The 16,958-nt window shown below is 38.7% G+C and overlaps 1 protein-coding gene across 1 annotated transcript in view; it reads right to left on the bottom strand.

Moving 5' to 3' along the window:
* SASH1 (SAM and SH3 domain containing 1) overlaps positions 1–16,958 on the bottom strand; it is a 983,107-nt gene that overhangs the window by 548,320 nt on the left and 417,829 nt on the right. Inside the window, exon 2 of the mRNA XM_043457237.1 lies at positions 14,658–14,705. Coding sequence (XP_043313172.1) covers positions 14,658–14,705 — 48 coding nt within the window. The remainder of the gene's footprint in view (positions 1–14,657; positions 14,706–16,958) is intronic.

Genomic DNA, 16,958 nt, shown 5'->3' with positions numbered 1-16,958 from the left:
AGTAACTGCTTAATGGGGGTAGGTTTCCTTTTGGGGTGATGAAAATGTTTTGGAACAAGATAAAGGTGGCACTGAATTTCAAAATTGTTCACTTCAAAGTGGTTGGTTTTATATTATGTGAATTGTACCTTAATTAAAAAACATATGAAAGTGAAAGTTGCTCAGTTGTGTCCAACTCTTTGCGACTCCCTGGACTGTATAGTGCATGGAATTCTCCAGGCCAGAATACTGGAGTGGGTAGCCTTTTCCTCCTTCAGGGGATCTTCCCAACCCAGGGATGGAACCCAGGTCTCCTGCATTGCAGGCGGATTCTTAACCAGCTGAGCTACTAGGGAAAAACATATAGATCAAATTAATTTTATGAATTCCTTTTGGGATAAAACACAAATGTCCTTAATTCTCAAGAACACAATAAACAAACAAAAAGTTGACATCATCTTTCATGCTCAGTGACAGCTTCTGTTGCCTGGTTTTTCGATTATATTGTCCAGAAAGATGGCTATGGTCCATTCATATCTATCCACCCATCACTCAGTCACAGTTATTCAGCACTCACCCCTGACAGCCTGTGGCAAAAGGCTGTCAAAAACCCCTTGCCTTCAAGGAGCTTACAGTCTAGTGGGGAAGACCAGGCGCAGCCATACAACTCTATGTGATATTTAACTAGAGATCTAAAGTGTCTCATCTCTTCAGAGACCAGTGAGGGATGGAGAAGCATGAGAAGGCTCCAAGGAGGTGGCAGAAAAACAGTCCAATCTCTAAAGACAGGTGGGACTTCTTTAACATTTTATATACTTTTAGGGCTTCCCTGGTGGCTCAGATGGTAAAGAATTCACCTGCATTGTAGGAGATAGGTTCGATCCCTGGGTTGGGAAGATCCTCTGAAGGAGGGCATGGCAACCCACTTCAGTATTCTTGCTTGGAGAATCCCCATGGACAGAGGAGCCCGATGGGCTACAGACCATGGAGTGGCAGAGTCGGACATGACTGAGTGACTAAGTACACAGCATAGAGCTTTTATCATACTGCATTAAGACTGTTGACATGTCTCTCTGCCCTTTCAGACTACATGACGCTTGAGGTTAATAACCATATCCTTGTATCCCAAATGCCTCACAGTAGGAATTTTTCTGAGTTCTTGGAGTAAAATCTATCTTGCAATCATTCCTACCACACAGAAATTAGGGGTAAATTGCTGCAAGAAGATGCAACAAAACTCAAGTCAAAATGAGTGTTTAAATGGACCACCAGGTTATCTCACTGGCTCAGAATGGCTTTTTCTAAGCAAATGCTGCTTTGAGGCTAGGGACCAAAAGGCTGAGTGAAAGGAGCAGAGGTGGATTTACATGAAACCAATCCAGTATAAGCTTTGGGTCCATCACTTGCACAGACCTCTTTCAAGGTCCTACTGATAACCTTGTACTCTGAATTTCATACATATTTTCTCAAAAAGGATCTCCCAAGTTGTATAAGCTTCAAGCCCTATGAAATCTAGGTTCACCTCTGAATAAAAGGAACTCAATTGGTTTGATTCTGAGAAAATCAAAGTCCTTTGTAAGGAGTAAAGCCTGCACTGCTTAAGAAGATGGGGTGTGGAATTGCTTTGCCTAGGTTAAACATCAGATCTATGCCACTTAACAGACACATGACCTTGGGTCTGTTACTTAACCAGCTCAAGCCATTGTTTCCTCAGTTATAAGAAGAGCACCACTCAATTCATGAGAGTATGTTCTTCATTCAGCTTTATTTACTGAACACAAACTAGGGGCCAGGCCCTGGGGAGTGAATCAACAAGGGACATCTCCATAGTAGCAGGAGAAAACAGTGGTTATAGAGTGTTCATTTATTCAGATTTGCAGATGACAGTGTGAATTGCAGAATCTGTATGTTAGTTGGTTAGATTCGTGCATTACTGGGCTTCCAAGGTAGCGAAGTGGTAAAGAATCCATCTGCCAATGCAGGAGAGGCAAGAAATGCAGGTTCAGTCCCTGGGTCAGAAAGATCCCCTGGAAGAGGAGATGGCAACCCATTCCAGTATTCTTGCCTGGAGAATCCTATGGACAGAAAAGCCTGGCAGGCTACGGTCCATGGGGTCACAAAGAGATAGACATGACTGAGCAACTGAGCACATACATGCATTACTAAGAGGAATAAAAAGAAGATCAGAAATCTGAATATCTTTTAGACATGGCAGTGGGAGCATATTCCAGGTGAAATTCCAGAAGGGGGTCTTGATACATGAGGCACTTTTTCAGCAATTAATTTATAGAAAACACATGGCTCCTCCCAGGTTTTTCGTGATGGCCCAGAATGTGTGTTGCTGGCAGCCAGGTATTTTTCCTGGAAGCTCATTGCCTGCAGAATCTGCTCCCTCTGATGGTTCAGCAGAGCCAGAGTTTGGCAAGTTGTAAGGCCCAATAGACAAGCATTTGTTTCCATGAACTTTTAATTAAGGTTGTATCTGGAGCTTTGAATTGAATTTTTATATGGCAGAGAGGCAACTTCTTGTGTGTTAACGGCTTCACTGCTGTGCAGTAGAAGCATGGGGACCCGCATGTGCCAACAAAGCTACCTTTGAATGTATATGATATCTTCAAATTATATGAGAAAGAAGCCAAGTTCAATGGCAAGAGGAGCTCTGGAGCTCTGCAGAATTAAGAAATAGGTCATATTTGTGAATTACACACAGTATCCCTACCCATCACAATGGAAATGTTTTTCTCAGTTCTGTTCAAAATCTTTGCTGAATACCTACTTTTTTTCTTGGGTTTTTTTTTTTTCCTTTCTTTTTTTGAATCTGAGATTTAATTCAGGACAAAGACTGTCAACAGAAATATCAAATAACTTCAGGCTAAAAGTTCTAGCATGAAGTTTTTCACATCGGCAGCCCATTTATACAAATTAACTTGATGGCATAACTAGTATTTCATTCCACTAGACATGAATCCAGTCCAACTGAGTCTGTCTTCCATTCTTCTCTTTTTATTAATAGAATAAAAAGAATTTTCTCTGCTTTATTTCAGATTTAACAAACCACTGATGGAGAAAAAAGGGAAAGTGAATCTTCTTCCCTTTCAAACCCTGAGTAACCTTGGCAGCAGCATAAGCCTCTATCAAAGGCAAACAAGACTGTAAATAACAATTATTTCCCATTCACAAAAGCTGCCTTTGACAGCCCAAGAAATAACAAATTATAAGTGAATAGCCCCCAAGAGGATTTAAAGCACTTTAATCATCCTGAACCTGTTTTGATGTTGTTTCTTTAGAGTAGAATTATTAACTCCTTTGAGGAACTACAACCAAGTTTGTAATTTCCGGATGTTCTAACTAAGCAGAGTGAAAGGCAGAAAAATCCACTGGCAAGACTTTTTTTGAAAAAGTAAAACAATTAAGATATTTTGAAGGCATAAATTCAGGGAATATACTCTACTTCCTTTATATTTTCACTCTAAAAATGTAAAGAAACTTACAATATACATTGCCTTTTCTTAGGAAACCTATCTATTAGGGAGTCAGAACACATTCATTCTTTTGATTCATTTGCTTCATTTATTCTTTTCTAATGAATTCTTATCATGTTGGCATAAGAATAGGAATAGAGTTGGTATGTGTTGTGTTTAGTCGCTCAGTCGTGACCCACTCTGCAACCCCATGGACTGTGCTCGCCAGGGTCCTCTGTCCATGGGGATTCTCCAGGCAAGAATACTGGACTAGGTTGCCATGTCCTCCTCCAAGGGATCTTCCCAACCCAGGGATTGAACCCAAGTCTCCCACACTGCAGGCGGATTCTTTATCGTCTGAATCACTAGGCTAGCCCAGTTGGTATAGGTATCCCTATTGGGTTCATACTTGGTGAATGCACCTAAGTCTACATGCACAGACTTCCCTGGCAGTCCAGTGGGTAAGAATCTGCCTTCCAATGCAGGGGACATGGGTTTGATCCTTGGTGGGGGAACTAAGATCCCACTTGCCATGGGGCAATCAGTCCCATGCCACAACTACTGAGCTCGTGCCACACTGAAGATGCAGCACATCCAAAAAATATAAATAAATAAACCTGCACACATGTGAGGCAAGGAATTAAGGTTGAACAGAAAGAACTCTCATCATGCCAGGAAGTGGTTGTGTGACTGGGTGTTACCTTCTGAGCTGCAGTTGTTCTCACTGTAAGAGGCTCTTTCCAGTTATAAAATTCTCTACTTACGCCCTAGTAACACAGTGCTCATAAAACTGGAACTATCGCAGTCACTTTCAGGCAGGTGCTGTTCAAGGATGCTAAAATAAGACCAGGACATAATGGTGAATCAAGGATTTCATCAGAGGAGTGGTTCACACAATGCCCAATCAAAGAGTACCAGTTGTGAAGACTCTTGAACTACGTAACTGGATTTCTATTCTGTTTTGATACAATAACAGAGTCCCTAAATGGAATTATACTTAAGACTAAGAAGAGGCAGCTGGTGGTAATATATGTATAGTTCTATCAAAAAATTCAGCTAGAGTCATAATGCAAAAATGAGATGGGTCAGGTGATTAGATTTGTATACATATCTACTATTTCCAGAAAATGACAATTTCTGATATTATTTAAGAAACAATACCCATAGTGTCTTTCTATGAACATATTTCTATATTCCAAATATTCATAGTATGACCTTGATATTATTTTGTCATATGTACTTCATCCTAGACACAGAATGTAAGCTACTCTGTATATTTCAAAACTGTTTTTGCTTTTTAAATCCTGTAGCTCACATTACAGATTTACAGGCTAAAAATGCTTTGTTACAGTGCTACAGTTCTTCTGACAGAAAAACAGAGTTCTACCTGTTCAAAAACCAGAGCTGCTTCTGCCTAAGGCATTGAGGAGGAATTCGATGAGTTAATAATTAGGGACACTTCATTCTGATCCTTCAACAAAGGCAATTATTTCAGTTTTAAATATCGGGGTCACATTTTTATGTTACAGTTGATTCAGAGAGATAGCTGTAAAATATGTAACATTCAGAAGGCCTTTGGTTTTCTCTTAAATTATTCCAAAATGCTAGACTAGCACTTTAGATTTGGGGATTTGGGACTGAGACATAATTAGAAGAAAGCCCGGCATTGACAACAGTGATCCAATGCCTTCTTTTTCCCCCAAGAGAAAATTATAAAGGATATGCTAAGTCTCCATTAGTGAAATCATAATGTGACAGTCATTACCCTTTAAAATTTAAACAGTAGTTACCACAGTAAGTTAAAATTCTACTAGACAGTGTAACTCCTGCTTGTTAGGTTGAAGGCATGATATTTCCATCTTTCAGATCAAACACAGTTGTATACTGGCATTTTTGCATGATTCAGTCTACTAGTTAGATTTAGGTAAACTTTTTTACATTTCATATAGATTTTACAACTTTATATAACTGCAGCATTCATTTAATTTCTAATTAAATGGTTATTTTATCTAGTACATTATAGACTTTCCCCTGGAGGATATGGTTTAGCACCAAACTTTTCAATAATTAAGTTAATGTGGATGCAAATAGTTTTTACCTGCATATACATTAGTAATTATGTTTGGTTTGTGTCTCGAGGGTAGAGCAAAACTTGCCAATTTTGATATTACCTGGGTTGTTTCCAAGATTTCTATCAATGCTAAGACAGTCACTATCAGGGTAAAGCCCAACAACAGAGTCACTTTTATTGTTGGATCAACGAAAGTCATCAAAACATACTGTAATACCTACAGCTCTTGATATTTAATATATTTAAATCTACGAAACAAGGAATGAACATTCACTGGTTACGCATTGTGAGAACTTGTATCCGTAACAGTCTTCATTTTATATATATAACACTATTCATAGTTCACTTCAAATGCCAGACTTAAGTAATGGGAATACTCCTTGAGCAAAACATAAATAAATCACTGCAGTGGAATTCAATTAGATTAAATCTGCTGTTCTTTGGTACAGAAGCAGAGAAGCAGCAATGCCTGAAAGCACAGTCATGTAGCCCCTGACTTGGAACAAGGCCACCAGGCTCTGCCCTTGGAAACTAAGAGTAGGGCACGCTTTGTGAATGAGTGTGCACTGCGGCAGAAAGAAGCAAAGAAAAACTTGGCCTTCTTCCCTCAGCACTTCCACAAAGACATAAATTGTGCATTGAAGGATGCGGACAGGAGAAACCTCTCCAAGCTAAGCTCCAGGGAAAGGTCTGCTTTGTATTCCTTGGAAACTCACAAAGACACTAGTGTGGAATTTAAGGACTGTCAAATTTTCCTTCAACCAGGAATATGCGAAGGGTCCCAGACTTCCCTAATCACGCATGGGTCAGAGAAGAAAAAAAACAACTGGGCTGGAGAGTTTATGGAAAGGAACTGGAGAGTTTCTCATGTCAAGAATTGCCAAACTGTGTTTCTGATCTACTGAGGAGCAGATGGGAGGAGAAAGGAGGAGATGACTTTGAGCTGCAGATCTCATCCTGGCATTCAGGTGAGTTTCAACTTTTCACTAGAATTCTTAACAGAAAGAAAACTACTTATGAATTTTACGTTGTGAAAAAAAGATAAGACTTAACTAAAAGCACTAGAAAAATCTCAAATACCAAAACCAAAAACTTGTGGTTCTTTCAGTTTTAGATAAAATGTCTACATGGATTTTCTTTTGAAAATTTCCTTCTCTCTTTATGTTGGAGAAAAGTACACATTTTCCTTTTTGATTAAGATGTGCATATCTGGACAATACTATCTGTGGTCTGCTTGGTGGTGGCACTTGATAATTGATTAAATGACTGATAACAATTATATCTTTAACTTGGTAATGAAAGTTTTCTGCACTTTGAACCTCAAATGCAGTCAAATCTGGTTATAAGATGGGTTAAGGTAGAGAAGGAGTCTCAAGAATAGGTAAAGACAAATTCCCTATCCATCAACAATGCAGTTGAGTAGGGACAAAAATTGGATTATGGGAACTGGAGGGTGGTGCATTTGGCTGCAAAATTAAATAAGTTCAACTGTAGACGTGCAAAGGTGTTTTGTCACTTGCGCTATCCCTATCCATGTAGTGGAGACTATCTATACCTAGAAGCATCTCATTAGTGCAGAGGCACCCAGAAGGAAATTCTCAGAGATAACTGTACAAATGCTGTATCACTGGTTGTAAAACAAAAATATTATACATGACTTTTTAATATCTCCTCAGAGGGACATAATCAGGAAAATGTATTTGCTTTCCAAGAAAACATATCAAATAAGTAAATGATTCAATATGTAAGAAAAATTTTTCATTAATATTCTTCATAAAATTGTTTCATAAAAAAGCTTACATATGAAAATAATTTTTCACTGAAATAGATTTACTCTTTGATGTTAATAGACTTAGCTGTTCAAATTAATTTTAAATTTTGTGAAAAACAATATAAAATATTGGCTTTGTTATGATCTATGAAATTACTTTTTAATATTTCTTTGTACCCTTGAGCAATTTAAAATCTATGAAGTAATACATTCTTCCATAGGATACAATCACTATGGTGATTCTGAAACCTTAATTTTTATATTAAACAAAAGCATTAGGTTTTGGAGTTTATTGGGGCAAAAAAATGAAATACACAATTGCCTTGAAATATTATCTACAAGTAATAAAATATTTATACATGATTTAACTGTTTTTATATAAAAATGTAGATTTTTAATCCATTATAGTCGAGGTGTGAATGGTGTAAATTACCTCAGGTAAATACTTGTGCTAAGTGCTCTTGGGTGAATTGCAATCAAAATTAAGATCTATAATTTAACAAAAGTCACCTCTAACTTACTCTTTGTTAATTTCAAACAAGTAGAATTAAATATAATTATTAAAATTAGGCTTTATGGAGTTAAAACCTTCCATGTGCAATGTTTGTCAATCCCTACCAGTTTACTGTTATTTAAAGTTATAAAATTTACCTGTAAGCCTTCTATTAAATAATTCTAGGATTTCATAAAATTGTCTCCATGTCTGGGAAAACTCCTAGCTAACCCCTCAAAATGTGAACATTCCTGAAATGAAGGTGGTATCAAATATCTCATGATTAGGTTGCTGTTTTCAATCTGATATTTTGCTAACATGAACTTGATCACATTCAGAAAGACCTTTCTAAATTTAAATGCAGAAATACAGGCCATTTCACTCATTAAATGGAATTCAATACAATTGAAATGGAAAACAGTAAGGTGATAAAACCATGACTTTCTGTATTGAATAAAAATAATTCAGTGAAAATATAAAGAATAAAACATAGACCACATCCACTCCTTCAAAGTACAGTGTAACTTACATTGGTGTAAAGGTATGTTACGACCCATTCTGAGATGTCTCTCTGGCAGCTTAACACTGTCACAAACTGGTGTTAAGCTGCTTTATCCGTGAAGCTTCCAAAAGTTTTACCAAGAAAAATATAATCACGTTTTCTTTCAAGTTGTTCTATGATAAAAATGGGTTCAAGTTTTAATTTTTTCTAGCAAATGCAGATCATTCACTGCAATGTAAAGCCCAATTTTCATCATGATTATAGGTCATTCCTTGGCACATAAATGACCAAAATGTATTGTACTTAAAATTGAGTGCTCAAAAACACATGTGTAGATGGACAAATAAACCATGGGGTATGTTATGACCCACTTTGGGGAATTAAGATATTATCCATGGAATTATTTAATTCAAATAATGAGAGTTTTTACCTATAAACATATATTGTGTTAGCTTAATGAAGGAAGATTATGATGCTGAATAGAACTATATTTATGTTATATATTTTAGCTGGTTTTAACAAACAAAAATAAGCAGAATTGGAAAGTACTATAGGTCATACCCAAATCCCATTAAAATGCATAATTTCAAATTTCTTTAAAACTCTGCTTGATGCAACAGGAAGAGAACTGAACTGGGAGCCAATAGATAGGGCTGAACTTGGACAAGACATTTCACCTCCCTAATGTTTCATTCTCATTATACTGTAAATAAAACATGGACTAAATTTCTCTAACTCTATTGGATGCTTTAAGGTCCTTTTCAGCCCCACTACTGCATGATCCTTTCAGTCTGTCCCTGTGAGGCTTACCTTCGTATTTCATTTCCATTTATTTTTCCTGACTGGACTTCTGATAGCCAAATGGCCCCATATGTCTGACATGGCCAAAATAAGAGAAAAAGAAAAAAGTTTAAAAACTAGAGAATGTGAAAGTGAAAGTCGCTCAATTGAGTCCGACTTTTTGTGACCCCATGGACTGTCCATGGAATTCTCCAGGCCAGAATACTGGAGTGGGTAGTCTTTCCCTTCTCCAGGGGATCTTCCCAACCCAGGGATTGAATCCAGGTCTCCCGCATTGCAGGTGGATTCTTTCCCAGCTGGGCCACAAGGGAAGCCCAAGAATACTAGAGTGGATAGCCTATCCCTTCTCCAGGGCATCTTCCCAACCCAGGAATCAAACCGGGGTCTCCTGCATTGCAGGTGGATTCTTTACCAACTGAGCCTATCAGGGACTCCCCAAAACTAGAGAAGTTATAGCAAATAAACACCTTTGATAAAGCAAGAATTTACAGTGAACTCCCAAGTTGTACAAAGATTTTTAAATATGTAATTATTTTTTTAATGTACCACATTTAAAAAATGAAGACAAAGTGATTATTGACAAATAAAGTGCCCTTGAATAAATTTGGAGCTCTTGACCCCTTAGGGCCATTGACATTGACTGTAGGATGCTTTGAATATGCCAGGTTACTCAGTGAAGATAAAAGCCCATAAAAAGAAGAACACTATATGAAGAAAGGAGAAAGAAATTAAAAATTAAAACATAAAATTGGTCAAGTCATAAAAATATAATTAAAAAAGTCCTCTGAGGCATTCTATCACGATTAACATAAAGAGTTGTAACATTTTCAATTAAAAAGGGAGATAATTCATTATACGATGAAATGTAGGCCTCTCCAAGTATTATTTCATATAAGTCCTTTCAGAGATCACCAAAAAGGCTTAAACAATATTACCATGAAAGACTATTTTGGAATATCTTAATGATCTGTTTAAAATGTTGAATAAAATTGATAGCTATCACTGTTAATATATCAGTTCTACCCAGCCAAGGAAATATAGTAGCCATTTACCATAAGCAATTACTTTGAGGGATTCTGTGATTATCCTGAGATTTCAAATAAAAGCAGACTGTTTTATTTGCACTATAAAGCAAACTGTTAATATTTCATACTTCTTCTATAGAAAGGTGGCAATTTTGAGAAATTCTAAATCCCCAAGAATCAATTTGACACTTTTTGGGCTGATTAACTTCAGGATGCCTTGGACACAGTAAGTCCTCAATAAAAATGGAATGAAGTTGCTAAAGCCCTCTTCTCCTTACATTAGTTCCCACCAAAAACTATTCCCAGCTTCATCATTGTACCTGAGCAGTGGTTGTCAAAGAGCGTTTTCTGGGTTGCTATTATTATGTAAATATGTGCAACAGGGGTTAAATGATGTGACATGCGTCCCTTACACGGCAGGAATTATCTGAAATATTAACATGCTGACATATATTACAAGTCTCCAAGGGGGATACATGGTATGTAGCCACCTAAGATAGATTGGTTCTGTATCTCTTGAAACATCTCACTGGACTACTGTTTTGCTAAAATCACCTTGAAAATGTGGTTGTGTATGGTTGACACCCTTGGCCAACCAATCAAATTCCCCTTCATTCTAGGCTCACTCCCTCTAGATGCTCCTAACACAAAGTGTCCAATAATAAATGATGTCTAATATTTCCTTTGTTTATCAAACATATAATCTTGCTGAACCTGTACCAATCTCCTTGCAGGGGACACAATATGGAAGATGCATTTTTTTTCACCTCTCCCTCTTATTTCACTGTTGTTTGTTTTTTCTTTATGGTAGACACATTTAACATGCTTTCCTTATTTGCATTTCTATATATATAATTTGCTCACTAGTGAGCCTGAAGCAATAACCTGTGTAACGTATGGAAGTCATTAGAGCTGCTTTAGTAGGAACGAAAGGAAAAAAGCAAGGACGGGGAAGAGGAAGAAAAGAAAGAATAACACTCAGCTTCTGATGACCAAAATCAAGTCTTGAGTCAACAGTCATGAAGGTCCGAAATGATAAAGGGAAGAGTTGTTTACAGTCCCATTCACTCTCACTTGGCATGTTGAGAGCCAAGCCTGGCTACTAGATCTAAGAATTTATTATATACCAGAGGTAGAGAGAACTCAGTGTAATGGTAAGAAGGTAGAACACCACTGCAGGTCTGTGGAAGAGAAAGTTGTGGAGGTAAGGGAAGCAGAGAAAGATGTCTTGATTTTCTTTCTTTATTTCAAAATCCCAGCACATAAAATGTGTTAGATTGGATGAGAGTGTGCTGAGGGTACAGAGGCTTTAATCTTGCTTCCTATATGGGTTTTGGGGGACAGACAATTTCTCAGGGTGCCTGGAACAACCTGGGAGGTCCAAATGGTTGGATACAATGAGGGAATCCAAGTAACCTGGGTACCTTTGGGAAGATATTCCAAAGTTCCACTGTGCTCCATCAGAAAAGTGGCGAAGGCAGCTGATGGCGCTGACTGAGACATCTCCAGCTCAAACCATCCCTGCACTCTGGCTACTGAGTGATCAGACCAGTTAGGGGTCAACCGTGAGTCAGCTAGACCTCAGGAGGATATGCCAAGCCCCCAAAGGCAAAAACCACAGTTCACAGCAGCAGCCTGTCTGCCACACACACACCGAGACACAATTCAGTGGGACCCAGCCAGTGCCACCTGTGAGCCAGCAAGATACCAAGAGACAATGCCTCAAGCCCCCTACACACCCAACCATGCTAAGGGTGATGGTTGGGGTAGAAACAGCAGGTATTACCTGGGCCAGAACCTATAGGACGTTGAATTTCACCTACTTATCTAAGACTGCTCAAATGAGAAGAGGTTGAGACATGTTAACTGGCGAGTCTGAAATGCCCTCTACCTGGTATGGTAAGAGTTCAAAATGATCAGACTAGTCTTAGAAAAATAAACTAGGGTTTTCTTGGCATAGCTAACTATGTGCAAATTTTCAGCACCTTTCATTGTCCTAAGACACTTGTTTTCTATACCATGTTTCATATTCTATTTTGTATTGTTGTCTATCTTTTTTAAAGCTAGTAATGTCTTGTGTCTGCTTTTGAAAATATAGCTTCATGAGGACAAGGACACATTATATTTCTATAGTTTACTATATATTATAAGCATAGTACTTACACATACAGCAACGATATTAATTATTATGCTTTTTCATAATTCTGCCCAATTCTATACATATTGATCATATTTGGATTATACAATAAATTTTCTATTACAGAATGTACCTAGCATAATTAAGCATTCCATGTTGAAGAGGTATAGTATCTCTTAGCTTATAGTGCCAGAAGAGAATTTTCAATCAACATAGAAATGAGTGTTGCGCAATTATCACTCACATAATCATAGTTACTTTTACCCAACAGTGGAAATTCATTATGGTCATAATATGTTACAGATAGCTGGCATTTTTCAATAAGAAAAATAATGACATCTTGGACATATTCATTGACAGAAACTCTAGTACCTCTTATTTCAAAGTGGAAAATGTTCATAAAAGACATATAATATAAATCATGAAGCCAAGTTAAAATAGACTTTGTCTCAAGCAAGATATTTGCAGGTTCTCTTTATAGTGAAAAGAAAACTCAGCGACTTCTCCAGATTTGACCTTTCTGGGTGGCTTACCTGAATAAAATGAGAAGAATTTAAAAATAACAAAAGAAGCTCTCATTCCAAAATGGGGTTATACACTGGAAACAAAGTGTCTTTATATTACTGTTGCCTGAGTTAAGGGGTAGAGTTAAATATAATGTATTTGTTCACTCTTGTATTTTTTCCCCCCAGCACAGGAGTGTGTAAATAAGAAGCTCAGGCCTTTTCAAACCTATACCACCATATTTCATTTATGGCATCCAATAAGGTCAAAAGGCAAAGAATAAAAACTCCCAGCATGGGCTAACTTTGTCAATTTAAAATGTGGTTCACCATTCAGCCCGTTGTTAAGCAAGCTGTTCAAATAATGTCTTGGTTCACATGTCTGTGGGTCTCTGCGACGCTTCAAAGTCTGGGGAATGGCCTATGCAAGTTTGAAATCTAACCTTCCTCACCCTTCCATCTTTCTGTCTCCTGTTTTCTGATCTTTTTAATCCAGAACCTTTAATAGAAAAATTCTGTTGCCAGACTGAAAACAGCATGGGGTCAACATCCCATACAGGTTATTTAAAGCAACATCTACAGTCTTTTAAATGTTTCAAGAGCAATTTAGTTCACCTCTGGGTACCCTTCTTCAAACACGTTCTATTAAACACACATAAACACAAGTCAAACATATTTAAGATGAGATTATCAAAAGCCAAAAACCAGATAAACCTAAATGCTTAAATAAAATGCTGTTTAAGCAACATACATATCTCAGTTCATTAATTAATATAAAAGCAAGACATTTTAAATAAACAATGTGAAGGAGTAGATAACAGAATATAGTGGAACCAAATCGACTGTCTTCAAGGCACAACTGCTTCTAACAATAGGGTCACAAAGAGTCAAACACGACAACTAGACAACAGCAACAACAACTTCTAACAAAACCAATAACCTGAACCAATAGCTAATAAGAAAATCAAGTACATGTTAGACACAGAAAGCCCTAATTTCCCAAATTAAATGCAACAGACGATGCAGTCCAGCGTTTTCCTTGCTATCTCAGAGTGGAAGTCAACTATCATAAAACTAAAATAAAACCATCAGATGTTGTGTATATTCTACTATGATATCTGATTTACAAATCAAAGGATGCTTGTTCTTTCTCCCGTTACTCATTTCCCTTCTGGATTCTTCCTCAGCCATTCTTTTAAAGGCAAAATCTTGGCATTAACAACATACCTAGAAAAACAACACTCTCCGTAACTAGCTTATGGAAGGACATCTGTAAAATAACGTGTCTGTGTCAGAATCACGAGAAAAGGTAGGGACATATCAATTCCAGTAACTTAATAAAAGTGCTTTCAAAAAGTAGGATTTAATCACCACATTGTGCAGAGTACCCGTGGACCATTCAATACACTACAGAGGAAAGAACTGTTTTACTGGAAGATGCCAGATTAAGGAGGTTCTTAGCAACAATTAAACTGAAAGACTATAATAACATGAGACAACACAAGCAAAAACTTAAACAAAATGCCTCTATGTGGAGTTTTATATTTTATCAAAATCTGAATGGAAGGCAGTCAAAAAATATTCAATAAAGGCAGAAAGAAGTAAAAACAAATAAAAAAAAAAAAGAAAAGAAAATCACACAAAAATAATTTGTAAAAGCCAAGTTTTCACCCACACTCAGTCAACTCTTGGGCCCTTCTCCAGACTGGAAAACAATGTATGCTATGACAGAACTCCAAAGTAAGATCTCAGGGTAAAACTTTAATCTAAAAAAGATTGAACACATACCAGCACATTCAATGTAAAGCATGTCCAAAGCCCCCGCACGTGTTCAGGTTTGCTATTTGGTTCTCTCAGGCAATTCACATGCAGCTTTGAAGCAACAGCATGCGGCACAATAAAATAAACACTTACCAGACAAATCACCACTCCCTGAAGCAACGAAGAGAAAACATCACTTACCTAGGAAAGAAGAAAGGAGTAGAGATTAAGATGTTATCACCTAAAGATAATTATAGCAGTTCTTAGATTGTCCCATCCTCTTTACTGCCTGGATTTTCTCAGTGAACATTATTAGGCTTTTCAAGCCAAGTTTTAATTTATTTATGACATAAAGGGAATTGGATGAGAAGTGACTTCAACAAGACACTACCATGTTGTAAAATCTCCTGTGAGCTCATTTTGCCCCAAGTCACTGACATATACCCACAGGCAAGCACAAAGCGGAAGATGGTAACAAGAATCTGAAAGGAGTGAAAACACAGTCTTCAGTTGCGTCCACGAAGAGCAAAGGATTGTCAGGGAACTGGGCATCAAGAGTGCTTTGCCGTGAACCCGTAACAGGCTATGGAAGGGAGGGCCATGCTGTGCTTAGTCGCTCAGTCGTGTCTGCCTCTGTGACCCCATGACTGTAGCCCCCCCGGGCTCCTCTGTCCACGGGGATTCTCCAGGCAAGAATACTGGAGTGGGTTACCATGCCCTCCTCCAGGGGATCTTCCTGACCCAGGGATCGAACCCAGGTCTCCTGCATTGCAGGTGGACTCTTCACTGTCTGAGCCACCAAGAGTTATGCCCTTAACCAGACCTGGACCATCCCCAGCCTGCATACCTAGATTGAACCAGTGGTTTGAGAGTATGTTCAAAGTTTTCTAGGAAGAAGCGATAATGATAGCTTATTGGATCCCAAAGCTCAGTGATCATGCAGCATAGGTTTTTATGATTTTAGGTTAACTCTGATTCAAAACATCTTTATTGTCAAGTTATTCAAAGTGCAGAACATTTACAATTTATATGAACTTTCTAATTTCAGTGCTAATTGGTTATCAAGTGAGAAAATATTGACAAGCCTAAGAGATGCCAGGAATTGCTGGCTGTCACTAGAACCAAGAAGAAACCTGGAGCAGATGCTTCTTCAGGGTTCCTCCCCCACCAAACACCCAAACCTACTGACACTTTGATTTCAGATTTCCAGCCTCCAGAACTGTGAGACAATAAATTTCCATTGTTCAAGGCACAGTTTGTGCTAGCAGTCCTAAGAAATTCATATAGATTTGTGGAACAGAAAGGAAAAAATATCTGTAAGAATCATTACGAAGATACTCTGTAGTCCATCTGGATAGGAATGTGTATGAGTTTGGATCCTCTGAGAATCAAATGCCAAGACAGGACTAAACATGCAAGGATTTGTGAGAGGAAACGCCTGGGAGGAAGGGTCTGGGGAGAAAGTCTAGGGAGGCTGGGAGATCATGACCACTGTCTGACCCCAAGGGGAGGAGCAAGGGAGGGGCGGTTGGGTGGGAGGTGCTTAGACTGCAGCCTCAGAAAGATCTGGCAAAGTCACTGAGGCTCCTTTAGCCTCTCCCAGGAAGGGAGTGATCCTTGGCATCCCCATGTTCTGCACCAGGTCACTGGAAAGGAGCGTGAGGTCTGGCCTCACGCCTTCTGTCAATCAGGAGTCCTCATGGCCTCTGGGCAATCAGAAAGTCAGGGAAAAGAGACAAACAACTAGGGTTTGAGCCAGTGTGATGAGAAGGGAGACCTGCATCGAGATGAGTTCAGTTTCTACATATGCAGAGTATTAGGCACCAACTGTATGCTCAGGGGATAGAAAGGGGGCTCAGGGGAGCAAGTGAGAGGATGAGATTGAATTTCTGAAAACATGGCTATAGTTTCAGGAGAGCAGATGAGATGATGAAGGTCCAGGGAAAAGAAGAGACCCCAGGGAAAGCCATAAACTTAACCAATAGGAGAAAGGCATCCAAATTAACCAGGTTTTGAGGCGAGTAAGAGATGTATGCTCTTGCCTGGAAAATCCCATGGACGGAGGAGCCTGGTAGGCTGCAGTCCATGGGGTCGCAAAGAGTCGGACACGACTGAGCGACTTCACTTCTACTTTTCACTTTCCATGCATTGGAGAAGGAAATGGCAGCCCACTCCAGCGTTCTTACCTGGAGAATCCCAGGGACGGGGGTGCCGGGTGGGCTGCCGTCTATGGGGTCACACAGAATCTGACACAACTGAAGTGACTTAGCAGCAGCAGCAGCAGCAGCAAGAGATGTATGGAGCTTCCCGTGTGGCACTAGTGGTAAAGAACCCGCCTGCTAATGCAGGAGACATAAGAGACGTGGGTTTGATAGTTGGGTTGGGAAGATCCCCTGGAGGAGGGCATGGCAACCCACTCCAGTACTCTTGCCTGGAGAATCTCATGGACTGAGG

Source organism: Cervus canadensis, chromosome 33 (genome assembly GCF_019320065.1).
Source record: "Cervus canadensis isolate Bull #8, Minnesota chromosome 33, ASM1932006v1, whole genome shotgun sequence".
NCBI lineage: Eukaryota > Metazoa > Chordata > Mammalia > Artiodactyla > Cervidae > Cervus > Cervus canadensis.
The sequence above is the reverse complement of the archived record's forward strand: the minus strand, read 5'-3'. Positions and strand labels throughout refer to the sequence as shown.